Here is a 27553-nt window from a genome sequence, read left to right as displayed (position 1 = left end):
ATCTGTCACCATCTTCATCATCATTCCTCACCATGGTCTACGAACCGAAAACCACCCACCCCAACGGCCTCCGTCTGCTTGCACTCGATGGCGGCGGCGTCCGTGGCATCGTCGCGCTCGTGCTGCTCGAAGAGGTCATGAAGCGCGTGCAGAAGCGCAAGGGCCTGGCAGAGGTGCCGCTGCCCGCCGACTACTTCGAGCTCGCAGCCGGCACCAGCACGGGCGGCATCATCGGCATCATGCTGTTCCGGCTGCGCATGTCCGTTGCGGACACCATCACGCAGTACTTCAAGATTGGTGAGGAAGTCTTCAGCCCGAAAGTGTACGGGTGGAACATTGGCAAGGTGCTGCCCGTGAGCGTGGCGTCGTTTATCAACAACAGCAAGAACGTCGTGCAGGACAGCCGCTTCGACGACGCCTCGCTGAAGAAAGCCATCAACGACGTCGTCGGCAAGTTTGGCCTCGACGAGAACGACATGGAGAAGAAGGGCGACGCACCACTGCACCACCCCCTGGCCGCGCGGGCGTAAGTCGACCCATCTCTTTCTCCCCTGCACCATTCTTCATTGGCAGCCCATTCCTATTTTCCCCGGCAAACCATCATCTCTTCCCCACTGACAACCCATCATCTCTTCCCCCATCATCTCTCCCCACTGACAACCCAGCTTCTGCTGCACCACCGCCCAAAACAAATGCGAATCCGTGCTCCTGCGCACCTACGACCCCACGCCCATGGACAAACAGCACTACAAGCCCTCCGCGACCTCCAAAATCATGGCCGCGAACCCGCACCACGTAACCATCAGCCTCGCCGCGCGCGCCACCTCCGCGGCCCCCACCTTCTTCCCGGAAGTGCACTTCCCGCCCACCCCGAAGCCCTCGCGCCAGGGCCTCACCTTCTGGGACGGCGGCCTGCTCAACAACAACCCCATCGACCAACTCTGGTACGCGCGCTACGAACTCACCCCGCACGCCTCCCCGCCCCCGCGCATCGCCAGCGTGCTCAGCCTGGGCACCGGGTATATCCCCGCCGAGTCACCCGGGGCCGCGTGGTTCCATCTCAGCGGCGTGGTCTCGTCGGTGATGGACTTCAGCACGAACACGAACGCCAAGGCCAAGGACTTTACGCGGCACGTCGAGCGGCTGCGGTTCCGCGCCGAGCACGGGCGCACGCTGTATGTAAGGCTGAATCCGAGGCTGGAGGCGAAGATTGGGTTGGCGGATTATACGCGCATGGAGGAGTTGAGGGGGATTACGAAGGGGTATTTGGCGGAGGCGGGGAGTCAGGAGTGGGTCGAGAAGGCGGTTTGTGGGGTGTGTTGTGAGGGGTGTGAGGGGTGTAAATAAAATATATATTAGAGAGGGGGAGAGGTTTTCGTGTGACTGAAGACGTGAGACGGGGAGTGTAGATATAGGAATGTAGATAGGAGTGTAAACAAGATATTGATAAACGATAGCTTTTCCACTACAACGCCACGCGAAATATTACCCTACTCCGGCGAGCACAGATCCAGAATCATCGCAGATCTATCGAGTACCAGAGATCTCAGCAATATGCTCACAGCAAGTGGTGCCAACACCAGAATGAACGGGACAGGGAATGGAACGCAGATCAAGGCCGTGGTCTCGTCAAATATTGCTTTCGTTACGGTGGGCGGAGTGGTGCGTAGGGTGCGTCATTAATGATGGTCGTCGGTCATATGGGGGTCAGTCGGGTTGTGCAGGCGTGTTCGTTTCCTTCACTCGTCCGGTCAGTCATCGACTCGTCCGGTCACTCGGTCACTCCTCACTTCTCACGTCCCTCATCCACTCGCTCGTCCGCTCGTCCACTCACTCGCTCACTTCGTTCGCTCCCTCGCTCCCTCGCTACCTCCTCTTCTTCTGCAGCCCAAACGCGCCCCGGAACCCCCGCTGCTGCTCCTGCGACCGCCGCTTGCGATCGCGACTCGCCGGCTTCTTCTCCAGCAGCGCCCGCGCGCGCGGGTCCACCCTGAACAGGCGGCACCGGCACGACTCATCCGGCTCCAGCCCGCAGTTAAACAGCATCCTAAGAATCTGCAGGGCGTCGTCGCGCGGGTTGCCGGTCGGCAGATCGAAGCGGTCGTAGGTGTAGAAGCCAGGCGAGGTGGAGTCGAGCAGGGCGCGGACGTGGGAGAAGCGCTCCTTGGGGGCGACAGCGGACGCGTTGGGGTCGGCCTTGTGCTCGAGCAGGCGGCGCACGCCGTCGACGTAGCGCGTGCGGCAGGCGAGCTGCAGGGGCGTCTCGCCGTTGCGGCCCACGGGGGCGTCGACGCTGCGCAGCTGGCTCGTCAGCACGGCGATGATGGGCGCGTGCTTGGCGGCGTAGGCGTGCTCGAACGGGCCCGGGCCGACGCCGCGCACGGCGACGACCAGCGCGCCGGCGCCCACCAGCAGCTCGACCATGGCCTGGTTGCGGCGCTGCACGGCGTAGCACAGCGGGGTGCTGGAGCCCGAGTGCGGCACGTTGCGGCCCCAGTAGCGGCCGACGCGCGGGATGCAGGCGTGCTCGAGGAAGTGCGGCGACGTCTCGAGGTTGGCGCCGAGGTGCACCAGCACCTGGGCGAAGTCGGTGTGGTTGTTGGCCGCGGCCCACAGCAGCGCGGTGCTGCCGTGGTGGGCGATGTTGGTGCGCAGCAGCGGCTGCCACAGCACGTGGCGCAGGTGGCGCGTCGAGCACACCAGGCGGCTGATGTCCGTCTGGTCGAGGAACGACTCGGCGAGCAGCAGCAGCAGCTCCGTGGGCAGCGCGAGCAGCCCGACGCGCGCCATGGTGGTGTTGTGGTGAGCGAGGCGGGCGGGGGTTGGCATCTCCCTCGACCCGGCAACCCTCGCCTCGACCCGGCCTCGGAACCGTCAGCAGCCAGAAGCGGACGGCACCTGCCCATTCCGTGCCCTGTTTGTTTATCGAGGCCCACTGTGCGAGTGCCAGGCTGCTGACGCCTGTGTCTCGGCAGCAGCCGTGGCATCGCTGATTGCCCGCCGTGTTTGCCGGCTGAGCGGAATAGCTGAGCCGAATAACAGCTGAGCTTACGACAGTTGGATTTACGCTTGTCACACGTTGGATCTATCAACACCCGTCGCCTGAATCACATCGACACCGTGTCCACACGCTTGCCGCTGAGATACGAGGCGGTGATGGCGCAACCTCGCGGCCCACTTGTCGCGTGCGCTGGCCGGTCTAGGTCGAGTACCTGCATGCTATCAGTCGACTTGGCAGCAGGATACTGGCAGACTAGCGAGGTTGTGTTGGAAATCATGGCGATGCATTCCACCTTCTCCAACACGACGCGACCATCAAGATGACGGCAGCGCGCAGACTCATGAGAACCACGAGCAACGCAAGACACGTGAAGTGCCCATAATTCGATACTACAAACGATACCTCTCACGTAGTATCGATAAGTCGACAATCACACACCCCAGCACCCCGGCCAGGGCACCTCTGCTAGCTCTTATCGATAAAGCTCTCACCACCACACCTCCACCACCACCCGCCAAAATGTACCACCTCGCGAAATCCCTCTACCTGCACGCCACCAGCAAAGAAGGTATGTCTCCCCCCCCCTTTCTCCCTAACCCTCACCTAACCACCCCAGAATACTCCATTTTGCTCCTCGGCCTCGACAACGCCGGCAAAACCACCCTCCTGCGGCAGATAACCTCCCTCTACACCCCGTCCGCCGCAGCCCCGAACCTGAAAACCGTGCCCACGGTTGGCCAAAACACAGTCACCCTCGCCTTACCCCCGCCACACCCCCCGATATACCTCAAGCTGTGGGACGTCGGCGGCCAGCAAGCTCTGCGTGGGCTGTGGACGAGCTACTACGCCGCCGCGCACGCCATCGTGTTCGTGGTCGACAGCTCCGACGTCGGCAGCGCCTCTGTATCCTCGATGGGCGCCGCGGGGGGTCTGGCGGCCGCGGACGCAGGGCGGCTGGACGAGTGCGCGGCGGTCCTAGAGGGTATTCTGGGTGCCGAGGAGGCCGGCGGGGTGCCCGTGCTGGTGCTGGCGAATAAGCAGGATCGCGAGGACTGCGTCGAGGTTGTGAGGGTTAAGGAGGGGTTTGTGCGCAGGGTGTTTGAGGGCGGGAGTGGCGGGGGCGTGAGGGATAGTAGGGTGTTGCCGTGCAGTGCGCTGACGGGGGCGGGCGTGCAGGAGGCGGTGGAGTGGGTTGTGGCGCGGGTAAGGGGGAATCGGGAGGGAAGGCCGCCGGTTATGCGGTAGGGTGAGGAAATGATGGGGGGGAGGGGGGGGGTGGATACTGGTGCAACTCAACGAGCCATATATGTAGCGCCTGATTAGAGATATCTGTACGTGGGTCTGATTCTCGTAACTTTCACAGACCAGCAGCTTCAATCTCGCACGACAGAACCGTCCAAACTCACATCCATCAAGACTCGTACATTCAGCCAGACCACACAGAACGCTATTCAACTATCCCACAGCCACAACAGGTATCAGCCCAACCCAAATCCCCACCGACCGCTCCATCCAACTCCCCTAAACAAATTCAACACAATTACCCCTTTCTTGACTACCACGCATCAATCATGAAATTCGCCTCCTCACTCTCAACATCCATAACCTTCCTTGCACTCTCACTCCCACTGACCGGCAACATCTCCAACCCCTCCTTCTTAAACTTCTCAGGCACATCCTCGCTATCCAACAACCCCACCTGAAACAACACACTCGCCTGATCCCAATACACGCGCTCGGACCAGATCTTCCCCGCGCGAATCCCCACAATACTGACGACTACGATCTCGACTTTCTGGTTCGTCGGCGCCACGTCGGGTAAGATCCATGGCATGGTGCACGTGTGCTTGAATTGCACGTACAGCTCGTCGACGAGCTGGTCGGCGCCCACGGTGCGCGAGATCAGGCGGATGTGCAGGGACGGCGGGGCGGACGGGAGGAAGAAGTCGGCGTAGAAGCGTTGTAACTCCGGGCGCCCGTGGCCGCCGGTCATGGTGGGGGTGAAGTTTACGCTGGGGAGGGGGTGCGTGGTGTATGTGTCCATGAGCTTTGCGACGTTGTGGTCGCGGTATTTTTCTGGGCCGTTAGCATCGCTGTTCTAATCGTAGGGTGGAGGGGTGATCAGGGGCGCTCACGCTCCACATTATCCTCCCACGGCCGCTCGATGTCGACCTCCGCGCTGAACCCGCGCCGCACCACGCTCAGGCTGCGGCTCCACGCCACCGCGTCCGCGACCGCGTCGTACTGCTCCAGATCGTGCTCCGCGAACCCCGGGTCCACGCCCTCGTACGTGTACGCTGGGTACTGCATTTTGTTCAGCAGCCCGCCGGCGCCGATGCCCGGGGTCACGCGCTTGGTGATGGTCTTGCGGCGGGCCTGGATGCCGAGGACTTCGGGGCGGCGGACGATGCCGATGGTCTCCTCATCGCCGCTGCCCTGGGCGAGGTGCACGAGGACGCGGAAGCTGGCGGTGAAGCGGCGGCGCGGGTCCGGGATGGTGGTCGGGTAGTAGGCGACGAGCGAGCACAGCTTGGAGGTGGCGGTCTTGGGCTCGTTGAAGACGTCGAGGCAGATGGCGGCGGCCTCGCCAAAGGCTGTGCTCGTCAGTTAGAGCGCGAGTGGGCGGCGGGGGCGCGCACCCACGACGGCGTAGCGCTCGCCGATCCCCATGCCGTCGCCCAGCTGGTGCAGCGTCTTGACGTACGCCTTGCCGTCCTTGCCCAGCGGCACGTACTTGACCACGAAGCCCTCGTCGCGCCACGCCCGCAGCGTCTCCAGGTCGAACTCCTCGTCTTCGGCCGTGACGTACAGCGTCGGCGTGCTCTGCTTGAACGACAGCCACCCGTTACGGTCCGCGAGGAACTGCTGTGCCATGGTGCCGTGGAGTCGTTAGTCGTGAGCCGTGAGTCGTGAGCCGTGAGCCGTCTAAGTCGCAATCCGTTCGTCGCAAACTTTCCGTCTCTTACAATCTCCCAAGTCCAGCCGTCTAAACCCTTGTATCGTCGCTATATCTCGTCGCGAAGTCGCGCAATCGCAGCGCACAACGACGCAGTCAAAAGGCCCAGGCGCAATCGCAGTCACCCAGCGGGGTCGTGGAGAACGCAACCGAGGCGCATGGCCGCGAGGCTGAGGCGCACCACCACGCGATGGGTCTGACGTCGTGGCCGCACTGCCAGGTTCCGAACCGAACCCCACATGACGGGCCCGCTTTGTCACATGCTATGGTGGGGCGCGGATTGGCGCGGACTGGCGCGGCTGAACGGCTTGCGATAGGTAGTTGAAGCTTGATTTGTCCCTGTCGAGTACAGAGTACATAAGATGAGTCCCTACGTGAGAAGACACACTATGTCGCGAGACAGGTTGGAAGGTGAGAGCTCCGACGCCTCTGGTCTTTGGATTTGTAGAACTGTTGTTCACTCTTAAAGCTGATGTAAAGATCTATATAGTCATGTGATAGGTCACGTGACTAGTAGGTGTCGGCATTCAACATCGTCAACGCTGTCTAAGAATTTTCTAGCAGTTTACCCCTGTCTATTTTTGAACGACGATGCGTAACTTGCGCTTTCTGCGTTATAAGATCGCGTCCTTGGGCAGGAACTGTTTCTCGGTTTGCAGCATGGTCATTGTCAGCCTTGTCCCGCCAGTACGGCGCAGGCGGGCTGCGCTTTCTGCCCTGGGTGTATAAGATGCAGCCTGCTCCATCAACGAGAGACCCAGTATTCGTCTCACCTCTATCTTATCAAATGTTAGTTTGAACTAGCAAGAAGCCCAGAAGCTACAATTTCCACGCCCTACGCGAGCGAGCCGCCGTGCGCCGTTGATTCCGTCAGCCTGCTTCGAGGCTGCCTGGATTCCGTCTACCGCTCGCACATACGGGCACATACACAGCCAGATGCGGCTGCTATATACTACAGGTGATGGGAGTCTTGAGTGGACCGAAGACTTCGCTAGGAACAAGATCCCACCGTACGCGATCCTCTCACACACCTGGGGGGCGCAGGAAATGACATTTGACGATCTGAAAGACATCGAAAATGCACAAAGCAAGGAGGGATTTCGGAAGATTCGCTTCTGCGCGCAACAAGTCAAGCGTGATGGTCTGGACTACTTCTGGATTGACACCTGCTGCATTAACAAGGCAAACTACACAGAACTGTCAAAAGCAATCAACTCTATGTTCCGATGGTACCAGAACGCTGAAAAGTGTTATGTCTTCCTTTCGGACGTCGGAAACGATACCTTGGAAGGAGATGGGGAGTCGGTGTTCAGGCAGAGCAGGTGGTTCACACGAGGCTGGACGCTTCAGGAACTACTGGCTCCTCGCTCCGTCGAGTTCTTCTCGAAAGAGGGAGCGCGACTAGGGGACAAGGAGTCTCTTCAGCACACCTTACACGAGGTCACAGGAATTCCTATCGAAGCTCTGTTAGGGAGCGACTTGTCCAAGTTTGACATTGCTAGACGGTTTTCCTGGGCAGCAAAACGGCAGACGACAGAGGAGGAAGATGGAGCTTATTGTCTATTCGGCATTTTCGACGTCCACCTACCGCTAATTTATGGCGAACGCAAAGAGAACGCACTGGAGCGACTGAGAAGTGCGGCTGACCTGAAATACAATGGCCGCAGCCATGAACGAGAAAAAAGGCTCAGCAAGATCTGCAGCTGGCTCTCGGCGCCTGATCAGTCCATCAACTACCGCGAAGCTCTCAAGAAGCGGCAGGCTGAGACCGGGCTATGGCTACTAGAAAGCGCAAAATTTATCGAATGGAAGGAGAGTGCAGCATCGCAACTGTGGCTATACGGGATCCCAGGGTGTGGAAAGACAGTCCTAAGCTCTACCATCATCGAGCATCTGATGCAGGTCTGCCTTGATGACACTAGCGCAGTAATAGCGTACTTCTTCTTCGACTTTAACGACAAGCAGAAACAGAACCCAGAGCTGATGCTGCGCTCGCTGTTCTGCCAGCTCCTGCAGCCTTTCGTCGCAATACCCAATAGCGTCGACGCGTTCTTCTCATCCAGCGACAATGGACAGCGACAGCCATCATTGGATATGCTGCTGGAGGCCACGTCTCAGGTGATGCAACAGCTCACGCACGTCTACATCGTTCTTGATGCGCTCGACGAATGTACACAACGCCAAGAACTGATGGACATGCTTGAGACGGTGGCTGGGTGGCAGCTCGACAATGTGCATCTGCTCATGACCAGCCGGAAAGAGCGGGACATCGAGAGCTCTTTAGAGGGATACCTCAAGGAAGAAGACATTATTTGTCTTCAAGGGGATTTAGTGGATGGGGATATACGGCGATACGTTCAACAAAGGCTGTCTAACGACAAGACTTTGGCAAAATGGAACAAGGACGCTGCTGTAAGGCAAGAGATTAAGGTTGCACTAATGCGCGGAGCTCATGGGATGTATGCGCCCATTCATTCCTTCGCAAATTCAAAGCTAACAAGAGCAAAGGTTCCGATGGGCTGCATGCCAGCTTGACACGGTAGCAAACTGTCGGAATCGAGCGGCGCTGCGCAAGTCACTCGCCACTTTACCAGAAACTCTAGACGAGACGTATGACCGTATCCTTTGCGCAATTAGCAGGAGAGACTGCGATTACGCAAAGCGCATCCTGCAGTGGCTGACGTTCTCTACGCGGCCAATGTTAGTAGACGAGATTGCAGAAGTTGTTGCTATCGACGTGGCGCGCGACCCAGCGTTTGACCACGATGAAGTGCTAGAGGATCCGCTAGAAGCACTGAACATATGCTCGAGTCTGGTCACAATTTCAACAATCCAGACCCGAGGATTGGGTCATGCCGAACAGGTTATCGCTCTGGCACACTATTCTGTTCAGGAATACCTTGTCTCAGACAGAATCAAACAAGGCCCTGCGAATCAATACAGGATGCATGAAGCCGAATGTCACGGTGTAATGATGGATGGTTGTTTAAGGTATCTACTACAATTACAGCGACCATTGTCGGAAGAAGCCATTCATACGTTGGCGCTGGCACGGTATGCGGCAGAGTCTTGGAGCAGTCATCTTGGAAAAACAGGAGAGGATACGGAAAGATTGATTCAGCCAGCCATGGATCTTATGTCGACAGAAAACCCTGCATATCTCACCTGGATCCAGTTGTATGATCCGGACAGTCCTTGGTTGCAACCAGATTTGCGCAAAGGTCGAGGGAGCGTAGCGGCACCGCTTTACTACGCAGCGCTCTTAGGCCTGAATGCGATTACGAAGCTGTTGCTGGACCAAGGCGCTAAGGTCAATACACAAGGCGGACGCTACGGTAACGCACTCCATGCAGCTTCACTCAAAGGTCACAAGCAGATAGTCCGGATGCTGCTCACCGCAGGCGCTGACATCGATGCACAGAGTGAAGATTACGGCAACTCACTCCAAGCAGCTTCATATGAAGGTCACGAGCTGATAGTCAAGATGCTGCTCGAAGAGAGGGCAGACGTTAACGCGCGAGGTGGAAAATACGGTAATGCGCTCCAGTCAGCTTCGGCTGCAGGTCACCAGGCAATAGTACAGCTGCTTCTTGATAAAGGTGCTGATGTCAACAAGCAGGGCGGTCTCTATAGCAACGCTCTCAACGCGGCTGCATCTGAGAGCCATGAAGCTATTGTTGAGCTCCTAATCAAGAACAGCGCTGACGCCTCACGATACGATAGCCAGGGAAAAAATGTCTTGCATCATGCTACCAACAGCGCGTACTGTAGCCTCAGTCTTGTCAAGGTTCTGCTCTCACAAGGCGTTCCGGCAGACACGGCCGACATCGAGAACATGACTCCACTCCATTACAGCGTCAAGTTCGGCCACAAATCCATAGTAGAACTGCTTGTTGACAGTGGTCTGCCCATTGATGTCGGTGTCTATCGAAAGCCGCGGTCTCGAAACACTTTGGACACCGACACCCCCTACCGATCATCGGTTCCAGAGTCCGAGTCACACGTCTCATGCGCTTCAGCTGGTCTGACACCTTTACACTTCGCGGCCTTGACTGGCGATTCAGTTATGACCAAGTTCCTCCTGGAGCGTGGCGCTGATCCGAACGCTCTCTCCGGATACAACGAATCCCCAATGCATCTCACGTTACGTAAGACCCTTAATGGACCAAAGTATGACGACGACTGGACCAAATCTTACTGGAGGGTAGAAAGCTTGTCGGAATTGTCGGAATTCGAAGAAGACGACACTGATGCGATTGATGCGGACATAGCAAGGCATCGCCAAGGCGTGCTTGATGCGATGCTCGCAGACGCTAGAACCAGTCTGATGATCAGAGATTATCAGCATGAGTACCCTTTGCATTGCATCGAGTATGGGCAGTTTGGAAGTGTACAGACGCTCAATAAACTAGTGTCGAGAGGAGCAAATCCGTTTGAAAGGAACTTGAAGCAGCAGAACGCACTGCACCTTGCCAGCCGAGCGGGCGATCACGATGCAGTCGCTGTTCTACTTTCCCTGGGAGTTGAACCTGCCTTGACAGATATTGAGGGACTCAATGCTCTTCACCACGCCGCGCGGAGTGGAAAGGTTGAAACAATCACTGTCCTTCTGGAAACAACTGTGGCAACAAGGCCAATCCTAATGTTGTCGAAGGACGCTATGGGTAGGAACCTACTTCATCACCTGCTGTCTACGACTTCTAGGGTTCGTCACGAAACAATACGTTTGCTGCTCGACAAGGGGGTAGATGGTTTAGAGCTGGATGCATCTGGCAACTCACCGTTGGCGTGCTACCTAAAACGACACCAGTTTGAACCAAACATTGACATCTGCCAACAATTGCTTTCGGTCAAAGGAAGCTATTTGTTTGTCGACAGGAAAGGGCAAAACCTAGGACACTTATGCACTTGGAGCTCGAACTGCAGTGTTCGAGTTTTGGAGACCCTGAGGGAACACGGTGTTGATCTGACGCAGAAAGACTTACAAAGCAGAACAGTATTGCACTGTGCTGCGATAAAGGGCTCCCTCACTAAAGAATCTTTGCATTATCTTCTCCATGTAGTCGGCATCGAGATAAATGCAGAAGATGGGTCTGGAAGAACAGCGCTGCAGCTTGCAGCAGAAATGGCATCAAAAGATTACCACCCACAGATCTTTGATCGTGGGCGCTGGGACAGAAGCAGGAGGCTTTTGTCGGAATCAGGTGTCAGTAAAGCAGCATATAGAGCCATAGAGAGCTAGACGTAGCAATTCTCAAGGACGCAACGTGATAGTGCAGAAATGCAAGTTCCAGGCCTTGGTTCTGTGGATGTTTGTGTAACGTGCTGGCTGTGCAAGGACTCCATTGATCTCCTGCTGCAGGCCGGCAAGCAAGCAATGACAGATGTCACTGTCTGTGCAGACCGTCTCGAGCTATGCGTTTAGCTGAGGCCAGCCAACTATGCGTTTTGGTGGCTCTTATACAGCGGGGATTAGTGCAGTAAAGACAGCCAATGTCATGCGCCACATCTTACAAGACTGCTTCATAGGACAGGTCAGGTCACCGATCCAATTCGGGCCCAGACGGGCCACACTGGCCCGGCATGGCCCTAACTAGGGCGGGGGAGCGTAGTATTTAGCCTGGCTCCCCATCTATCGCTACAAGGTAGCGATCAGTCTCGCCTTGAGACGAAATACTTTCTGATACCTTCCTCGCATACCTTCCTGCCCAGTGCCCCCGACTGTGACGTCTGACAATAGTCTTCATAAACTGCCTCCAACCATAAGGTCTGGCAATGGTCTCTTTATAGACTACTCTTTTTCTAGAGTCTCTAACATTTAGTAAGAATCTTGAACTTATGAAAAGACAGGGGTATTAGTTGTCAGGCCTCAGCTATAGCCACTGCGGCAAGCAAAAGAATTACGACTCACACCCCAGAACCCCCTTCCCCCCGTCCCCAAACACGTCGCTACCCCCCACCATCACTCCCCCCGAAACCGCACCTCCCTCGCCACCCCATCAAACCCACACGCCCCAAACTTCCACCACTCTGCCTTAACCCTCCCACACACACTACCCAGCACCCAAACCACGGGCGCCGGCAGCGGGGGGAAAACATGCATCCCGCCCTCGAACGCGCGGTCGTGGTTACTCAGAAACACAGGCAGCACGGTGCGTTTGCGCATGCCGCCCATGACCGTCTTCGCCTCGCGCGCGAACATGGCCTGGAGATCGAGCGCGGCGCCGAAGCGGCGCAGGGCGAGGAGGGTGGGGATCTCGTCGTGCAGGTGCGCTGTGAGGGGGGGGATGAAGGCGTCCATGAGCGCGGTGTTGCGGGCGGCGGAGAAGCGCGTGGTGCCTGCGAGACACGTGTTGAGCCAGGCGCCCCAGGCGGCAAAGGGGGCTTCGAAGGCGCGGTGGCCGGCGATGTTGTCCTGCATGAGTGTTGTCTCGCCCGTGAGTTTCTGCAGCTCGGGGAAGAAGATGGATTCCTCGCCGTCGTGGTGCAGCGTCAGACCGGTGTGTGTGGCCAGGCTGAAGGAGAGGAAGTTGGTGTGTTCGGAGGCGGGGACGTGCGGGGACTGGATGTAGATGCAGTTCAGGGCGCGGATGACGCAGTTGTGCACCAGGGCCATTTCGGTCGCGGCGTGGGTGAATTGGTCTTGGTCCTCGGTTGAGGTTTGGGAGTCGGGGGTGGTGATGAGGGGGATGGGGCCGGACTGCCAGGAGAAGGTGGGGGGGTCGCTGATGGCAGAGGCGGTGACTGTGTGGCCCATCTTGGATACCTTCGGGGTCGACGGGGGGGAGGCGACGGTGGTGGCCATGGTTGCGCTTGACGTTGGTTGTGAGTGTCTAGAGGTCTTATATTCACTCAAGCATTCAGCTTTCCAGCTGAAGCCATATCTCGGCTGCGACCATACATCAACCTGATACGGCAAGTACAATCACAAGCGTATCTCGCCTTGTAAATGAAGCGCGCTGTCGTACGCAAGGTCACTGCTCGAATAAACAGCGAACAAACAGCGAACGGACGTCCAATCATATGCCACGCTATTCCGGGAATGCTTATGTTGCTGAGGTCTAACACGTTGGTAAGCGAGATCTGGCCGCAAGTGGATGCGCTTGCCGACAACGCCATGGTATAGGGCTGAGATTCAGCTGCCCAGGCGCAGGCCTTTGAATGCTGATGGCCAGGGATCGGCAAGTCCAACGACATCTGGGTTGGCGAAGAGGGGCATGTGGTTGTATCGCGTCCTTTGTGGAGTTCGATTCTGGGCGTGTTAACAGCGGACAAGGATCCTGACTTTTAACTTACAGGTAGATAAGACTCTCTAGTCTGAATATAATTGTACACTGCAAGACCCACTGCACTACACTACATCTACAAAACTCAATCCAAACATGGGCCAGATGGTATCAATGATATTATGTGCTAACTTTTACTTGAGGAGCTTCTCGAGCTCAGCGGCAATCGCGTCACCAACCTGTGATGTCGTCGACGAGCCGCCAATATCTTTTGTGCGGATGTTGTTGTCGATGGCGATCTTAGTCGCCTCGTCGATCTTCGCCGCGTACTCGGGCAGGCACAGCGAGTACTTGAACATCATGCTCATCGACAGAATGGTCGCGACCGGGTTGACGATGCCCTGGCCGGCGATGTCGGGTGCGGAGCCTGGTCATGTTAGCATTGCATGGTTACACACCTTTCAATACTCACCGTGAATGGGCTCGTAGATGCCGTTCAGCAGCGTCTTGCCGTCGGGAATGCCGCCCAGACTGGCACTGGGCAGCAGACCCAGGCTGCCGGGGATGACGCTGGCCTCGTCGGAGATGATGTCGCCGAACAGGTTGCTGGTGACTACAACACCGTTCAGCGCGCGCGGGTTCTTGATCATGAGCATGGCCGCCGAGTCAATCAGGTGGGTGCCGGACTTCAGGTGCGGGTACTCCTCCTTCATGATGCGCTCGAACGTCTTGCGCCACAGCCGCGATGTCGCGAGCACGTTGGCCTTGTCCAGACTCCACACGGGGACAGGCGGCTCCTCCACAGACGCGAGGTTGCCGGCCAGGCGCACGACGCGCTCAATCTCCTCGACGCTGTAGGGCTCCGTGTCCATGGCCTTGCCATCGCCCTCGTCCTCTTTCCGGTCGCCAAAGTAGATGCCGCCGGTCAGCTCGCGGATGATGTTGAAGTTGACGCCGCGCACGTTGTCGGCCTTGAGCGGCGACTGCTCGACGAGCGAGTCCGAGGCAAAGAAGCAGGGGCGCAGGTTACCGAATGTGCCGAGCTCCTTGCGCAGCCTCAGGATGCCCTGCTCAGGGCGGACCTTGCCGGTGCCCCATTTCTATCCGTGTCAGCATGTGGAGGTGATGAGCCGTGGGCCGCCTACCGGGCCGCCGACAGCACCGAGGATGATGGCATGGGCCTTCTTCGCGGCCTCGAGCGTCTCGTCGGTCAGGGGGTTGTTGTGGGCGTCGATTGAGCACTGCGTCGTAAGCGAATGATGCGCGTCATCGCGTGCCACTTACACCACCGAACAGGTGCTCCTGGAAATTGAAGGACACGTCCGTGTGCTTCTCGATGACCTTCAGGACCTGCGCGAGTTAGCGGCGTTTGCACTGCCATTGTGCGCGTCGTACCTTGATCCCCTCTGCAATAACCTGGTGGAATGTGAGCTCCGCATCCAGAAAGCGCGAGTAGTGCTGTTACCTCAGGTCCGACACCGTCACCTGGATGCGATTAGCGGGTGCTGTGGTCATTAACAGGCTACTTACCACCAAGTACTACAATGTTGAAGGAAGGCATTATTGTGTCGTGCAATTGCTGAAGTGTGAGTGAGTCTGAATGTTTTCGAGCTTTAGCTTGTCGCGGGGCTACGTAGATTCCCCGCCTCCGACATCGCAGGCACCACCGCGTCCATTCGGCTTAATGCAATGGCTGTTTTCTCCGATGTCGCGTCCCTACCATCTCTTGTGGACGTGTGCGACCGTTGTGGTGCGTGTAATGGATTGCAATGAATTGATGTTGTCTGAGGCTCTGAGCGAATGGGAGCTGACGTCATCGAGGACACAGAACACTCTCACTACTGCACCTCTGCTCTCGTCCAACACTGTACATGTGAGCACGAATTGTTTGCACCCGTCTGGCCTGCACGAGGCAGACTATACAGCCACGGTGATAGTCGTTTGTGATGGTCACACTGTGCGTCGACAATATCATACTTAAACAACTGTCTTGACGCCAACATGTCGCCGTACTATTGGACCTCACCCAAACAGTCATGCACTTTGCCATATCTCTTCTCGCTTTGCCAATCGGTATCTGCGTAGCAGAACCAATGTTCGTGATACACTCTACACATCCTACGCCTACTCCTCCAGCTACAGTCACAGACGGCGAACAGGTGTGGATGTTCGATGTCGCATCCAGTGAGAGACTGACCGACTACAGCTTGCGGAATGGGAAAGCTCCTACACGTCATCATTGGAAAGCGCTTGGTCTTCGTACATAAGCGCTGAACCAGCGAAGCATATACACGCGGCGCTCATGATCTTGGATTACGCGGTCACGGCGACCGAAGGGGAGATACAGTCCTGGGCTACAGCGGACAAAGAGGAGACGACCTTCGTCACAGATACTCCTGCGTGGTTCTCGGAGTTGCCAAAGGATGTGCAGAGCATCAAGCTAGAAGAAGGAAGGGTGCTCGCAGCGCTGATGGCTGGCAAGGAAGCAATAGCACCGCAGAAGACAGCAATGGCGCCGCGAGAGACAGCGAGGGCTGCGCTTGGCGTGTTGGCGGGCGTCGCTGTCGCAGCAGCGGTGATGTAAGATTTCGTATGTCCTTCGACGGGCGTGCTGGCTGATGTTAATCCCTAATTGGTAGCTGGCCTTCAACGACCATCAATGCACAACTCCGCGTCTTGCACAAGTTTACATGCGTAGAGACGTAGCGGAAATGATGATGGACAACACCTCCTCTTCTGCAACGCGATGGCGCGAATGGCAGCGCGCAAGTCCGCGTGGCCTTGCGTTGGGTTGGAATACAACGTCCGCAGACTGGACCCTGTGCTGTTACCTTCCCTATGCGTCGCCCTGATGAGCTGTGTTTTGTGTACAGCTTCCTATCTTCGACGAGGCGGTACCTTTTCTCCCGACCTCGTACTGCAACCGTTTCAAGGCCGACCGCGTTATCGCAGATCGCAGCGATCACGGGGTGCGCTTTCTCCGGATTCCCCAAGGTTGAGTTGAGTTCGGCTGGAGACGTTGCCATGACGCAGGTTCAGCTACCGGGCTCGTCTTATCGTCGCACTCGACGGGAGTGCGTTCAGTGATCGACGAAATTCTGATATCACTGGCTTGCAAGCTGTCAAGGGCGAAAGGTTAGCCGACCCCGATCCGACGTTGAGCAGGCTTGCTGCAAGCGGCCGCAGTGAACCGTCTGGGGTCAGCGCTACGCGGAATCACTCCGCAGAGGCAAATCGCAACGACGACCAGGCAAATCGTAACGACGTCCAGACAGCGGACGTCTGCAAGCATGCTGGAGCTGGATTGCATTCGCAGCACTCGTGCAGTTCCGACAGCTCGTTTGCGGGGATCTGACAGATCCTTCTAGGGCCCTTGCGTGGCCCAGTATTCGCCATGCGCAAGGATTGCGATCGCGTTGAGGATCGAATGATAGCCCTCGATATTCGATAATATCGAGTAAACCGCTGGCATGCGGCGGCGGCGGCCGTGCATACGTTTGGGCGCCGCATGTGACGCTGGCCCAGCCACGCTCAGCCCCTTCTGGCAGTACAGGTGAGGCCGCGAAGATTTGCCGCTCGCGTGGCTATTCTTTCCCAGGCCGTGCGTCTGGCGTCTGTCGCTGCACGCACCAGTAGACGCTCAAGACGCCTCGCCTTGAGTTCATACAGACCCTGGCGGGCAGAAGCGTGCCCCGCCCGTTGCAGCCTCGAGGCACGCTCGCGCCAGTTGCTTCACGCTCGTCAATGTCGATGCCCGCGGCATGGCAATGTGGAAGCGGTTGAACGCGGTGCGCGTCATGGCAGCAATTGAGTTTCGCTTGACAGCATCGCTGCGAGCGTCCGACGTCGTGAGGCGGGATGGGTCCCGAGGAAAACTGGAGTTCGAGCTCATTGTGTGTATGCGCTGTGATTGGTCATAGATAGGGAAGGCTGCTAGCAACGCCCTCACCGTTAGACGTTGGAGACGCGAAGGAGCGCTGCAGCGAGCGCAAGAAAGCTGGGGATCTGTGAAGCGGAGGCACAGCAGAGCACGTCTCTGCGCACACTGAGTTGAATGCTCATGTGGTTGCTGCTGCTGTTCGTCGAGAGCGAAGTTGGACTGCTTACAACGAGAAATGAATAACTGGCCGACTGTGGCCGCGATAGCGCGGCCGAGCAAAGCGACAGGGATGTTCCCTCTCGTAGTTCCACCCATGCTGGGTCGGTGATTATGACCAGAAGCCACTTAATTCACTGCTGTCCCCAGAGCCTCACGCCCCAGATATCGCCTGCTCTCCACACCGCACGCGACATTTTTCGAACACCACTCACTTCACCAGACCATGCGCCGTTGAGCAGACCGGAGAACCGAGTTCGTGGCCAAGCGTTGCGTCTGCTGTACCACCGTCTCCCGTACTCTTATCGCGCCTCTACGTCAGCTACCAATTGACGTGCCCCGTCCGCGCTCTTAATACCAAACAAGCCCCAGGTCGACATTGTACCGCGCTGCTATCGGCAGTGATTGCTGCGTTCGCTGCGACTGCTCGCACCGATCCTCCCTCTGCACGCGAGCACTCCAGGGTCCTTCACCGCCAGATTCGGCCCTTATCAGTTGCATTCCTTCGAAGAACCCTCGACGCGACCACCGTATAAGCACTCGAGTGCCTCTCGCCGAATCCACCACCACCATGGCGACCCAGTTCTCGACCGCAACCGCCATCCCCTCGCACGCTGCGCCCTACCAGCACCATGCGTACAGGAAGTCGACGCAGTACTCGCCCACGGGCACGCCCATGAATATTTCGCCCACCTCGCCTCGCGACACCAACAACCTGTTGAAATACCACCAGTCCATCCGCCCGACCAAGCAGGCCCTCGGCATCCCTGCAGCGCTCCGACGGACAGAGCGCCCCTCCAAACAGTCTCCACCCAAGTACGACTCGGCCTGTGCGTCGCCCAACGGAGGCTGGGCTGTCAACGGCGGCTTCCCGAGCAGCAACGACGGCGCGAGCACGCCGGTCTCGCAGGTCAACAACGAGGACATGCATAGCATCTACAACGAGCAGCCCATGTCGCCCATTGCCGGCCCTATTACGCGCAACCACTGGCAGGTACGTTAATCCCTTTTTCTTAGATGCCGGCATTAGCCTGCGGTCGCGTGCCCAAGTTCGTTGGTGGTGGCTCTTACGTACAGCGCTCGGGGTGGATCCTAGCGCTGTATTGGATCTGGCCAGTCCCGCTGGATGCGCCGACCGCCCGATCGTGTCGCCAGACCTGCACCCAGCAACATGTGGTTGCACGTGCAGACCGCCTGTTGACAGGGTGTGAGTTGACATGTCGCCGTCGGTCGGAGCGGCGAGTCCGGTCCAGTCAGCGTCGACAAATTCTCATCTCACGATGCGCGTTTGTCGGTGTTCGCTCGGTCGCTACTCTACCCCACGCTAGAGCAACCGCCGCAGGGTCGTCTTACTGCACCTCGGTTCCACAAAAACTGGGGCTGGTCATATTGTCAATTCTTCAAGACGTTCCAGACCAATCGTACTGACCATTTTTTTAGGCCGATGGATCCACTCCAGTGTGCTCAGCGCCAACATGTCACGCACCCTTTGGTCTGTTCAACCGCCGCCATCACTGCAGAAAGTGCGGCGGTGTGTTCTGTGCGCAGGACTCGTCCAAGCAGGTCCGTCTTGATGAGCTTGCCCGCTTCCATCCGGAGGGCGAGTGGCACCGCGCTTGTGACCGCTGCCACAGCTCATTCCGCGAGTGGGAGCACCTCCGCCTCAGCCGCAGTAACAGCGAGAGCTCCAGCAACAGCGGTGCCGGTGCGCTGCCCGTCCAGGCACCCGTCGCTGCAAAGCGCCCCGAGGCCCGCGTCGGCAGCCTGGCACAGAGCTTCCAGGGCGCCTGGAACTGGAGCACCTTCTAGATTTCGTACACAGCTCAGACTCAGCACACTGATGGCGGGTCTCTGATCCATCTCTTTCCGATTCGATGATATCCGGACGACTCGTACACGGTACACAGTACCCGACCGTCCACCTCTTCACCTGCATAACAGCATTACATCGGCGTCCTGCATTTACCACAGCATTTGTGACGGGTGGCCTTCTGCACTCATGCGCTTAGCGTTTCCTAGTCGTGGCAGTGGCCCATAGACGGTCGATTGACCGGAGACGAGTGAGGCAGTCGAATGACTGGCGTTTCTTAATTGTCGGTGTCTTTAAGAGCTTATTTGGCTCTGGCGTTCGCTTAGGATATGGCCCACGGCGTAGATTGCACGGCCGTCATGGTCGATAATGGCGTAATGGTTTATGAATGAGAACAATGTCCAAATCGATGTCCACGTGTGTGATGAGTACTGTGATGGTAGCGTGATGGTGAGGTGAGGCACAGGCCGAGCAGGCTGAGTGCCACATCAGCGGCAAGAACAACAGAACTGAGAAGGCACAGCCAGCATATGTAATGCAGCGAGTCGATGACGAGCGTGGAGCCAGCGCAGATGGTGCAACACTGAGTTGTCCGCAGTCGGGCAGGCCGAGCGCTGATTGGCCGGCTGTCTCCGAACCCTGATGTCGCGATCCAAAATTTTGTGGCGCGTTCGCAGTATAGCACTGACGCACCAGCCTGCAGTCACGCTTTGGTACCGGCGTCCTGGGTTTTTGAGTCTGTCTTCCCTGCAATCGCATACGCTCACCGGCACCACCATACGCTCCTTGTTGCCCAGAGTCTTCGGGGGCACGCTCGCTGTCCCCGCGGGAGTCCTCAGACCGTCGAGACGGCTGTTTGCGACTATGGCCGAGACAGCCCCGGCACAGAGAAACGGAATGGCGACGTCGAACGGGAAAAAGACTAAACTGCATGGACGGGCGTTCTACGAGAGCATTGGCAGCCCAAAGCTCATCCTGGCGCCCATGGTCGAGCAGTCCGAGTTCGTATGTGCCATGACATCTTCTCTCTTACTCCACTGACACCGGCATAGGCTTGGCGACTGCTCTCGCGCTCCTTCCTCCCAGAATCCCAGAAGAAGGACCTGCTGGCGTACTCGCCCATGTTCCACTCGAGGATGTTCGGCGAGAAACCAAACTACCGCGACGCCCACTTCCAGCCGCTCAAGTCGACGATCCCCTCGCCGCCCGACTCGTACCATGTCTCACAGCTGCCGGACTCGGAGAGACACCTTGATGGAAACCCCGCATTCGACCGACCGCTCACCGTGCAGTTCTGCTCGAACGACCCGGACGACCTGCTCACGGCCGCGAAACACGTTGCGCCGTTCTGCGATGCGGTGGATCTGAATCTGGGCTGTCCGCAGGGCATTGCGAAGCGGGGCAAATACGGCGCGTTTCTGCAGGAGGACCAGGCCTTGATTGCGCGGATGATCAGGAAGTGCCACGAGGAGCTGGACGTGCCCATCACAGCGAAGATGCGCGTGCTCGAGACAAAAGAGAAGACGCTGGAGTACGCAAAGACGCTGTTGGATGCCGGTGCAAGTTTCATCACAGTACACGGCCGGCGGAGAGAACAGAAGGGACACAACACTGGCCTGGCAGACTGGACGTTCATCCGCTACCCTCCGCGAAAATCTGCCCAAGGAGACGGTCATCTTCGCGAACGGCAACATCCTGCAGCATGACGACATCAAGGCGTGTCTGGACGCTACAGGCGCAGACGGCGTTATGAGTGCTGAAGGCAACCTCTACGACCCGACCATCTTCGCAGAACCACCCCCAGTAGGTGCGGAGGGGCGCGAGTACTGGCGTGGAAAAGACGGCAAGGGCGGATACAGAATGGATGCGGTATTCCGACGATACCTCGACATCATCCACCGACACGCGCTCGGCCAGGAACCTCCCACTCGAAAGCCGCTGTGGATGCCCGGCGACGCAGAGGAGCCAGAAGTCGAGGCCGAGGTCGAGGCCGAAGAAGAAGGCCCGCCCAGGAAGAAGCAAAAGCAGACACCCGCGCCCGCCGCCAAGAAGCCCGCCGACAAAAAGGGCACCAAGCTGACCAACCCCAACCTAACCGCCATGCAAGCCCACCTCTTCCACCTCCTGCGCCCGCTCGTCTCGCAACACCACAACGTCCGCGACGCCCTCGCCCGCTCGCGCACCGGCGACATCGCCGCCTTCGAGCACGTCCTCGCGCTCACCGAAGCCGCCGTGAAAGAAGGCATCAGCGCCTACGAAGCCGCCCACGCCACCGGCACCGCTCCTGCGCCGGCCCCCGCGCCCCCGCTCGAGAACCTCGACCCCTACGAGTCCTCCCTCGCCACCGTCGCGCGCTGCAAGCGGCCCTACTGGGTGTGCCAGGCGTACGTGCGGCCGCTGCCCAAAGAGGCGATTGAGAAGGGCAGCATGAGTCTCAGCAAGAAGGAGAAGCGGAGGCTGGAGATGGAGGCCGAGGAGGCGAAGAAGGTGGGGCTTGCGCCGGGGGGACGGGTGCAGCAGGAGAGTGTGGTGGATGGGGAAGTGAAGAGCAGCGAGCGTTTGGAGGAGAGTGAGCGCAGAGATGGGAAGAGTGAAGGCGTGGTTGAGGAGCCGAAGGAGGGGGTTGTGTGTGGGTAGTGGGAAGTGTGAGAGTTGAGATATACCCAATTTAGATTTCATATGCAGTCCAGCAGAGCGCGGAGTGTGGTGCTGACTGTGGTCTACCGTCCGACCGGCCACTCGACACTGTGTAGGATCCAAACCATGTTTATTATGGCCATTGAGCCTCCGGATACTACTAAATAACTTCTTGTTAGCACACAGATTCGAACAAGAAAGCGCACTACTAGTCGAACGTGCATGGCAGTATACCTTTCCTCGAGCTTATCGCGTAGGCCAAGCTCATCGAATCTCCCGTTCTAGTTCCCCTTCACCTTCACCTCCTTCAGCTCGGTCTAGTCTTTTTTTTTCAACTTTACCTTTCCCTTCACCTTCCCTTCCCTTCCCTTTCAGGCGCACGCCCCACCTTACCTCTGTTTCCTCCAACCCCCCACTGCTTCACCACAACCACTCTTCCGCATCACTTCTCATCACTTCTCAAAAACCTTCACACCATGACGCGCTCAGAGAAAAAGAAAGCCAAAGCCCGCCGCGCCTTCAACGCCCACCAATCCGCTCCGCCCAGAACTCCACGCGCAGGTCCCGTCCCCATTGCGCAGGCACGGCTCCGAGCGCGATACACAGCAATCAAAAACGAACACAAGAAACGCATGAGACGCCTCTGCACGGCCATCCTGGGCACCAACCTCCACTTCCGCGGCCACATCTGGATTCCAACGGCAGAGAAAGCAGCACAGCCCGACGCCGCACGGCTGGGCGACATCCAGCGGGATCTGGACAGCGGCACGGCAGCCGTGTTCTGGGCCGACGGGTCGGAGTGGAACGGCGTGCTGGGCGGCGCGGTGGCGTGGCACGCGGCCGGGGGCGCGCAGGCCGTGTACTACAAGCTGGGGCGCAGCACGCGGGGCTCGGCGTCCGATGCGGAGTTGTTTGCGATTGCGGCTGCGGTGGCGAAGGGCAGGCAGCGCGTTGAGGAGGGCGGTGAGGTGCGGCTGGTGCGTGTGTACTCGGACGCGCAGACGCTGTTGGAGTCGCTGCGTGATGGTGAGCCGATGGTGTTTGGGCCGTTGGACGAGAGCTACTTTCCGCTCAGGGCGCTGTATGAGGATACGGACTGGCTGGTTGCGAAGGGCGTGGGGGTGGAGCTGGTCTGGGTGAAGGGGCACCGGGGCAGTGAGGGGAATAAGATCGCGGACGCGGCTGCGAGCAGAGCAGTGCAGGAGCAGTATACGGCTGATGAATCAGCGGGACGCGGTGATGAGAAGGACTTGGAGATTCCGGAGTTCTGGAAGCAACTTGGACCTGACTGGGCTGCAGAGTGGCTGTATCGCCAGCGGTTTCATGAGCTGCGCGAGGCGTTCACACCCAAGGACCGTCGTGTAGTTGCAGATCCGGAACTGCTCGAGTGCCTCAAGGCCTTGGAGTCTCTTCCTCGTAACCCGTATGTCGGATACGAGAACGACGCCGGGGGGGATATGGACGGCCTGATCTACCCAGCGGACAACGCGGGTTTGTATGACGCTTCGAATCAGTACGGCGATGCAGCTGCTGGCCTCGAGATGACTTCTCAAGGTCAGGATATCCAAGACGCCCCCTATGACGGATACAACATGTCCTACACATCACTAGGTCAGGATACGAGTGACTGGGGTGACTACGACGGCTCCCTCCCCACTACAAAGGCCAGCGCGAGTGGCACCGAGCCGAGTATCCACGAAGTGCAGGCATCCGTTGCCACGAACTTAGATGGCGGCGACGGCTCAGGGGCGGACAGGCCTTCGGATCTGGTCGAGACTCAGCCGCGTCAAAGGACTGCCGCTGACGTCCAAGCCGATATCTTGAAACTGTTGGCAGATATAGGTGTGAATCTGGCGCCTGGACAGGAACCATCAAGACCTTGATGATGTGGAGGAGGCACGAGCATGGACTTCATCGCTCCAGTTGTTTTTGAACAATGTCCGTTCTTGCACAATGATCATCAGCTGCAACAGCAACTGACGTTCCAGTAGCAGATTGTCGTGGGTTTGATAGACCGTATCCTGTCCCTAAGAAGATATTCAGTAGACTTGTAACGTCTGCAGGAAATAAGTTGGACACCGTCAGTTTCTGTCATCTGTGCTCCGTTTGCCATAGTCACGAGCTGTTTCTGCTCCATTCTCACTTCACCGCCTTAGCAACGAGACTGCAACCCTCTACGACTCCACGTAACTTACCATATCACCTCAACTGTGACCATGCAACTCACTTTGATCGCTGTCGCCATCTGGCTCTGCACGACTGCGCGCGCTCTCGACATCAATGGAGACACCCTCGACCAGACTAACCGAAGCATCAGATTCAGCCGTGACGGCACAGTCCACGCGTTCTTCGACGACGACTCCGCGAGCGATGATGACTGGCAGAAGTTCACTCACAAGGGCGGCGCCTTGGTATACACAATGAAACACACTTACACGCACCAGCTGACCCACCGCAGATGTGCGCTCTCAACGGCGACGACGAAGCAGCCGGCGTGCTGATGGGCGACACGCGCACCCCGCCCTCTGCCGCAAGCCCATGGACCGGCGATCTGAAGCAGCAGCTCGCGGCCTGGAAGTGGACTGAGATCGACCCGTCGAGCTACTCGTGCAAAATGGACGAGCACTGGAAGATCCCCGCAGCTATGAAGGCGCTCGGGCTGAACGGCAAACCGCAGTCTGAGGGTGGAGATAACGTGTGCCACCGCGTCGAGCATTGGGATCCGAGTCTCACGGTCGACGGACAGCGTGTTCCGGCGATTAATCAATGGTACAACGTCGAGGGCACGGAATACCAGGTACCCCCTCTCACCCTCTCCATCCTCTCAGCTGACTCCCCAGGCCACCCAAGCACACTTCGAATTTGGCGTCAACACCGCCGGCGGCGCGCTCTACGGCTTCTTCCTCGAGTCCGCGCCCCACGCCGCCAGCGCGCTCTGGCACGCCCACCGCCGCCCTGCCGACCCAGCGAAACTGCCCCGTCTGCGCGCCTTCTCCGACATCCTGTGGGCGTACTGGGCGCGCGCCAACCCTGACGTCACCAACATCCGGTTCTTCTTCATGCTGGGTATCAGCAACGACGAGACCAACCAACTCATCGCGCGGTGTCTGCACAACGCGGGGAAAGAGTTGAGCGAATGGCCTGGAGTGGAGTTTGGGGCGGACACAGAGGAAGGACATGCGCTGATTGGGAGTCCAAATGGGGCGGCGTTTGCGTATTTTTTGCTGCAGAGGAAGGGAGTGCTGGGCAGAAAGAGGGTGGAAAGAGTGACGGTGTTTAGGGCAGAGACGGAGGATGAAGTGATGTTTGTGGATCCCTGTTTGGTATTTCACGTTGGGGATGTGAAGGTGGGTGAGGAGAGGGGGCAATCTGCTGTCAGTTCTAAGCTCTGAGGGGAGGGTGTGACTGGAGGGTGTCATGAGCGTGGAGCAAGTATTGGCCTTGTGCATTCTGAGATACCACGGTCTACTCTTCGACAGTTCGTAGCTTTAACCAACTGTCCTGTCAGAGTCCTGAAAGGCGTGCTCGTCAGTGGTGATCAACAGTGACGTCATTCGCAGTGCGCAAAGTCGGGTTGTGACAGCTACAATCCCGTGTTGCTGCAAGCTCAACGAGAACGATGTTGTTGAGTGTTGAGTGTCAGGTGTAAGAATTGTTAGAAGTGGAGAGGACTAAGGCAGGGCCCCGCTAATCGACCAATCGCAACCGACCCGCCAAGCCTCCTGTTCACGCCACCTGCCACTTCGACGTGCCTCACGTCACGCTGCAAACACGTCTATATCACACTCTTGCCACACCAGAATCGCTGCCTTTGGAACCTCACATTTCTACCGTTGCATCCATGCCCTGCATCTGTAGCTCTCGACACATCAGCTCGCATCCTTGCGCTTCCCCACAAATGGTTCCCCGCGTTTCGGCAAAGCGGGGCCACCTTTCCCAGCACTCGCGCAAGATATCCGTCGGCATCAACCCGGGAGCGGCTGTGGAGAGCGCGGACGGCCCGCGCGACCACCTCGACGGCCTGCCAGATGAGCTGCTGCTCCAGATCTTCGAGATGCTGGGCCGCATGTCGAAGCGCGACCTGTGTAACGTGTCGCGGCTGAACATGCGCTACCACCGCCTGAGTGACGCCGTGCTGTACAAGAGCATCCTCTTCGAGACCCCAGATCTGCATCTCACGTTCAGCGAGTCGCTTGGGCGGCGGCCTCGCCGTGGCTCGGCGATCTTTGAAGTGAAATTAGCGTATCCTTCAGCTGCGCTGGAGCAGCTGGCGCTGGATGCCCCGTTGCGCCATCACTATGATCCCTCGCATTCGCTGTCGCGCATGTCGAATCTTGAGAAGCTAGACATATCGCTGCCAGATAAGCTGTTGCATGGGATTGGGTGTTTGTTCAACGGGCCGTTCGACCTCGCCTGTCTCAAGACGTGCAGTTTGTTTTATCAGTGTGCAGATGACGGGTATTGGGACCTCCGCGAGAACATTCACATCTTCGCACATCCGGAGTTGGAGAGTCTGACTATCCGGAGAGCGAAATTGGACGACAGAGGCTTCGACTCTCTCGAGCGCCCGCATGAGACTGCCCTGAAGAAGCTGCACTTGATCGAATGCGACATCAACGACGACACGCTATCAGATGTGCTTGAGTTTCCCATAGGCCTGGAGGAGTTCGTCATGACACAGCTGGAGGACCCGGAGCCCGACTTAGAGGAGAGCTCCGACAGTTTCAGCGACTACATTATTGCGCTCGGCTCACAGACCCATTCACTCAAAAGCATCACAATCGACTTCCCGACGCTAGGCTGCCGCAAAACGCTACGAATGAGGGAGTTTGAAGCGCTGAAAGAGCTGCGCATGAACTGGGACTACCAGCTCTTCGGCAAGTCGTCGAAGAAGCCGCGGCTGCACTCCGTTGGTTTGCCACCCGCGCTGGAAGTGTTGGAGTTCTTCAACGAGCTGGGCAAGGATGAAGAGGTCACGGATTTACTACTGGCGATGCTGCAGAACAAAAGCGTTGTCGCACGGACGCTAAAGAGAATGATTGTCGTTGAGGGAAACGACAAGGTGCTGCGGGAAGTGAAGAGCATTTGCAAGGAACAGGGGCTGCCATTAGACATCATCGGGGAACTAGACGATAGCGGAGATGAAAGTGACAACGAAGACGAAGACATAGACACGGACATGGACAGCGACGCGGAAGACTCGGACTAGACTAGAAATACGAGATACGTAGACTGGGTTGCACTACTATCTAGTGCCATCCCCTGTAATCACAAGCCCGCCTCCCTGGCGCGTGACCATCATTGCAGAGTGCCTCCTAGCGGCACACACGCATGCCAAACAAGCTCACACAAGCACCCTTGGCTCCCGAACCTTTAATCAACGTCTCCGCAATACACGGCTAAGAAGACGTTATCGCCCTCGTAACTGGCGCAATACATCGTGAACTGCCTATTCGGGCTAGTCTGGCCATGGGTCCCCGCCAAGTGCTGTGTGACTGATAAGCATAGACAAGCTTTTCGCGCAGTTAATATATCGTCGGGGCTAGTGATTTGGTCGTATCTAGTGAGTAGCAAGCCGCTGCTTCTTGGGTTTGGTGTTGTGACACAGACTTGCTTGTACGCGCTGGACTGCGGCGTGAAGGCGACGTCTTAAGGAAGCGAGAAGACCCAAGACACAACAGCATCGCTCTTGAAGCCGGCATCGCTCTACTAGCAGTGACAACGAGCATTCATAACATCGTTGTAACGATTGGAGTTGGTCGTGTCGACCGGCGGCTAACGTCCCGAACAGGAAGGCACGACCCAGGACCCACTTGGACCCAGTACT

At 57.8% G+C, this 27553-nt stretch overlaps 13 protein-coding genes across 13 annotated transcripts; 9 read left to right on the top strand and 4 right to left on the bottom strand.

Moving 5' to 3' along the window:
• Positions 1 to 32: 32 nt before the first annotated feature.
• C7974DRAFT_371898 (acyl transferase/acyl hydrolase/lysophospholipase) lies at positions 33 to 1347 on the top strand (the record flags this gene model as incomplete). Its single annotated transcript, XM_046140043.1, has 2 exons — positions 33 to 526; positions 666 to 1347. 2 exons carry the CDS (start codon positions 33 to 35, stop codon positions 1345 to 1347), a joined length of 1176 nt encoding a protein of 391 aa, XP_046003594.1.
• Positions 1348 to 1866: 519 nt separating this feature from the next.
• C7974DRAFT_371897 (ankyrin repeat-containing domain protein) lies at positions 1867 to 2790 on the bottom strand (the record flags this gene model as incomplete). Its single annotated transcript, XM_046140042.1, has 1 exon — positions 1867 to 2790. One exon carries the CDS (start codon positions 2788 to 2790, stop codon positions 1867 to 1869), a length of 924 nt encoding a protein of 307 aa, XP_046003593.1.
• Positions 2791 to 3520: 730 nt separating this feature from the next.
• Positions 3521 to 4246, top strand: C7974DRAFT_299009 (ADP-ribosylation factor 6; the record flags this gene model as incomplete). The annotated part of the gene is made up of 2 exons (XM_046137722.1): positions 3521 to 3569; positions 3618 to 4246. The coding sequence occupies 2 exons, from the start codon at positions 3521 to 3523 to the stop codon at positions 4244 to 4246; spliced, it is 678 nt and encodes a 225-aa protein (XP_046003592.1).
• A 41-nt stretch (positions 4247 to 4287) lies between these two features.
• C7974DRAFT_326654 (dienelactone hydrolase) lies at positions 4288 to 5875 on the bottom strand (the record flags this gene model as incomplete). Its single annotated transcript, XM_046138992.1, has 3 exons — positions 4288 to 5077; positions 5137 to 5595; positions 5641 to 5875. The coding sequence occupies 3 exons, from the start codon at positions 5873 to 5875 to the stop codon at positions 4557 to 4559; spliced, it is 1215 nt and encodes a 404-aa protein (XP_046003591.1). The 3' UTR covers positions 4288 to 4556.
• Positions 5876 to 6702: 827 nt separating this feature from the next.
• On the top strand, positions 6703 to 11252 carry C7974DRAFT_349956 (ankyrin repeat-containing domain protein). The gene is made up of 2 exons (XM_046139449.1): positions 6703 to 8416; positions 8466 to 11252. The coding sequence occupies exons 1-2, from the start codon at positions 6894 to 6896 to the stop codon at positions 11197 to 11199; spliced, it is 4257 nt and encodes a 1418-aa protein (XP_046003590.1). The 5' UTR covers positions 6703 to 6893; the 3' UTR covers positions 11200 to 11252.
• A 667-nt stretch (positions 11253 to 11919) lies between these two features.
• On the bottom strand, positions 11920 to 12714 carry C7974DRAFT_299676 (uncharacterized protein; the record flags this gene model as incomplete). The annotated part of the gene is made up of 1 exon (XM_046137763.1): positions 11920 to 12714. One exon carries the CDS (start codon positions 12712 to 12714, stop codon positions 11920 to 11922), a length of 795 nt encoding a protein of 264 aa, XP_046003589.1.
• A 333-nt stretch (positions 12715 to 13047) lies between these two features.
• C7974DRAFT_28498 (beta-IPM dehydrogenase-like protein) lies at positions 13048 to 14870 on the bottom strand. The gene is made up of 8 exons (XM_046137617.1): positions 14714 to 14870; positions 14649 to 14668; positions 14579 to 14599; positions 14468 to 14533; positions 14329 to 14424; positions 13656 to 14283; positions 13254 to 13610; positions 13048 to 13209 (listed from the first exon to the last, which is right to left on the bottom strand). The coding sequence occupies exons 1-7, from the start codon at positions 14742 to 14744 to the stop codon at positions 13378 to 13380; spliced, it is 1095 nt and encodes a 364-aa protein (XP_046003588.1). The 5' UTR covers positions 14745 to 14870; the 3' UTR covers positions 13048 to 13209; positions 13254 to 13377.
• A 349-nt stretch (positions 14871 to 15219) lies between these two features.
• Positions 15220 to 16538, top strand: C7974DRAFT_371891 (uncharacterized protein; the record flags this gene model as incomplete). The annotated part of the gene is made up of 4 exons (XM_046140041.1): positions 15220 to 15342; positions 15390 to 15763; positions 16057 to 16257; positions 16370 to 16538. The coding sequence occupies 4 exons, from the start codon at positions 15220 to 15222 to the stop codon at positions 16536 to 16538; spliced, it is 867 nt and encodes a 288-aa protein (XP_046003587.1).
• Positions 16539 to 17850: 1312 nt separating this feature from the next.
• C7974DRAFT_408482 (uncharacterized protein) lies at positions 17851 to 19088 on the top strand (the record flags this gene model as incomplete). Its single annotated transcript, XM_046143334.1, has 2 exons — positions 17851 to 18273; positions 18720 to 19088. The coding sequence occupies 2 exons, from the start codon at positions 17851 to 17853 to the stop codon at positions 19086 to 19088; spliced, it is 792 nt and encodes a 263-aa protein (XP_046003586.1).
• A 529-nt stretch (positions 19089 to 19617) lies between these two features.
• Positions 19618 to 21953, top strand: C7974DRAFT_384368 (uncharacterized protein). The gene is made up of 3 exons (XM_046140843.1): positions 19618 to 20094; positions 20142 to 20663; positions 20713 to 21953. The coding sequence occupies exons 1-3, from the start codon at positions 19732 to 19734 to the stop codon at positions 21724 to 21726; spliced, it is 1899 nt and encodes a 632-aa protein (XP_046003585.1). The 5' UTR covers positions 19618 to 19731; the 3' UTR covers positions 21727 to 21953.
• A 249-nt stretch (positions 21954 to 22202) lies between these two features.
• On the top strand, positions 22203 to 23054 carry C7974DRAFT_300811 (uncharacterized protein; the record flags this gene model as incomplete). The annotated part of the gene is made up of 1 exon (XM_046137814.1): positions 22203 to 23054. A coding segment is annotated over one exon (852 nt), but the record flags the coding sequence as incomplete, so codon positions are not given.
• An 888-nt stretch (positions 23055 to 23942) lies between these two features.
• Positions 23943 to 25199, top strand: C7974DRAFT_420258 (uncharacterized protein; the record flags this gene model as incomplete). The annotated part of the gene is made up of 3 exons (XM_046144248.1): positions 23943 to 24137; positions 24185 to 24523; positions 24567 to 25199. The coding sequence occupies 3 exons, from the start codon at positions 23943 to 23945 to the stop codon at positions 25116 to 25118; spliced, it is 1086 nt and encodes a 361-aa protein (XP_046003583.1). The 3' UTR covers positions 25119 to 25199.
• A 146-nt stretch (positions 25200 to 25345) lies between these two features.
• C7974DRAFT_430499 (F-box domain-containing protein) lies at positions 25346 to 27170 on the top strand (the record flags this gene model as incomplete). Its single annotated transcript, XM_046144708.1, has 3 exons — positions 25346 to 25364; positions 25704 to 26873; positions 26980 to 27170. 3 exons carry the CDS (start codon positions 25346 to 25348, stop codon positions 27168 to 27170), a joined length of 1380 nt encoding a protein of 459 aa, XP_046003582.1.
• Positions 27171 to 27553: the final 383 nt, after the last annotated feature.

Source organism: Boeremia exigua (assembly GCF_020726555.1).
Source record: "Boeremia exigua strain MPI-SDFR-AT-0100 chromosome Unknown C7974scaffold_1, whole genome shotgun sequence".
Taxonomy (NCBI): Eukaryota; Fungi; Ascomycota; class Dothideomycetes; order Pleosporales; family Didymellaceae; genus Boeremia; species Boeremia exigua.
Note: the sequence above shows the minus strand (reverse complement) of the source record. Positions and strands in the feature narration are given on the sequence as shown.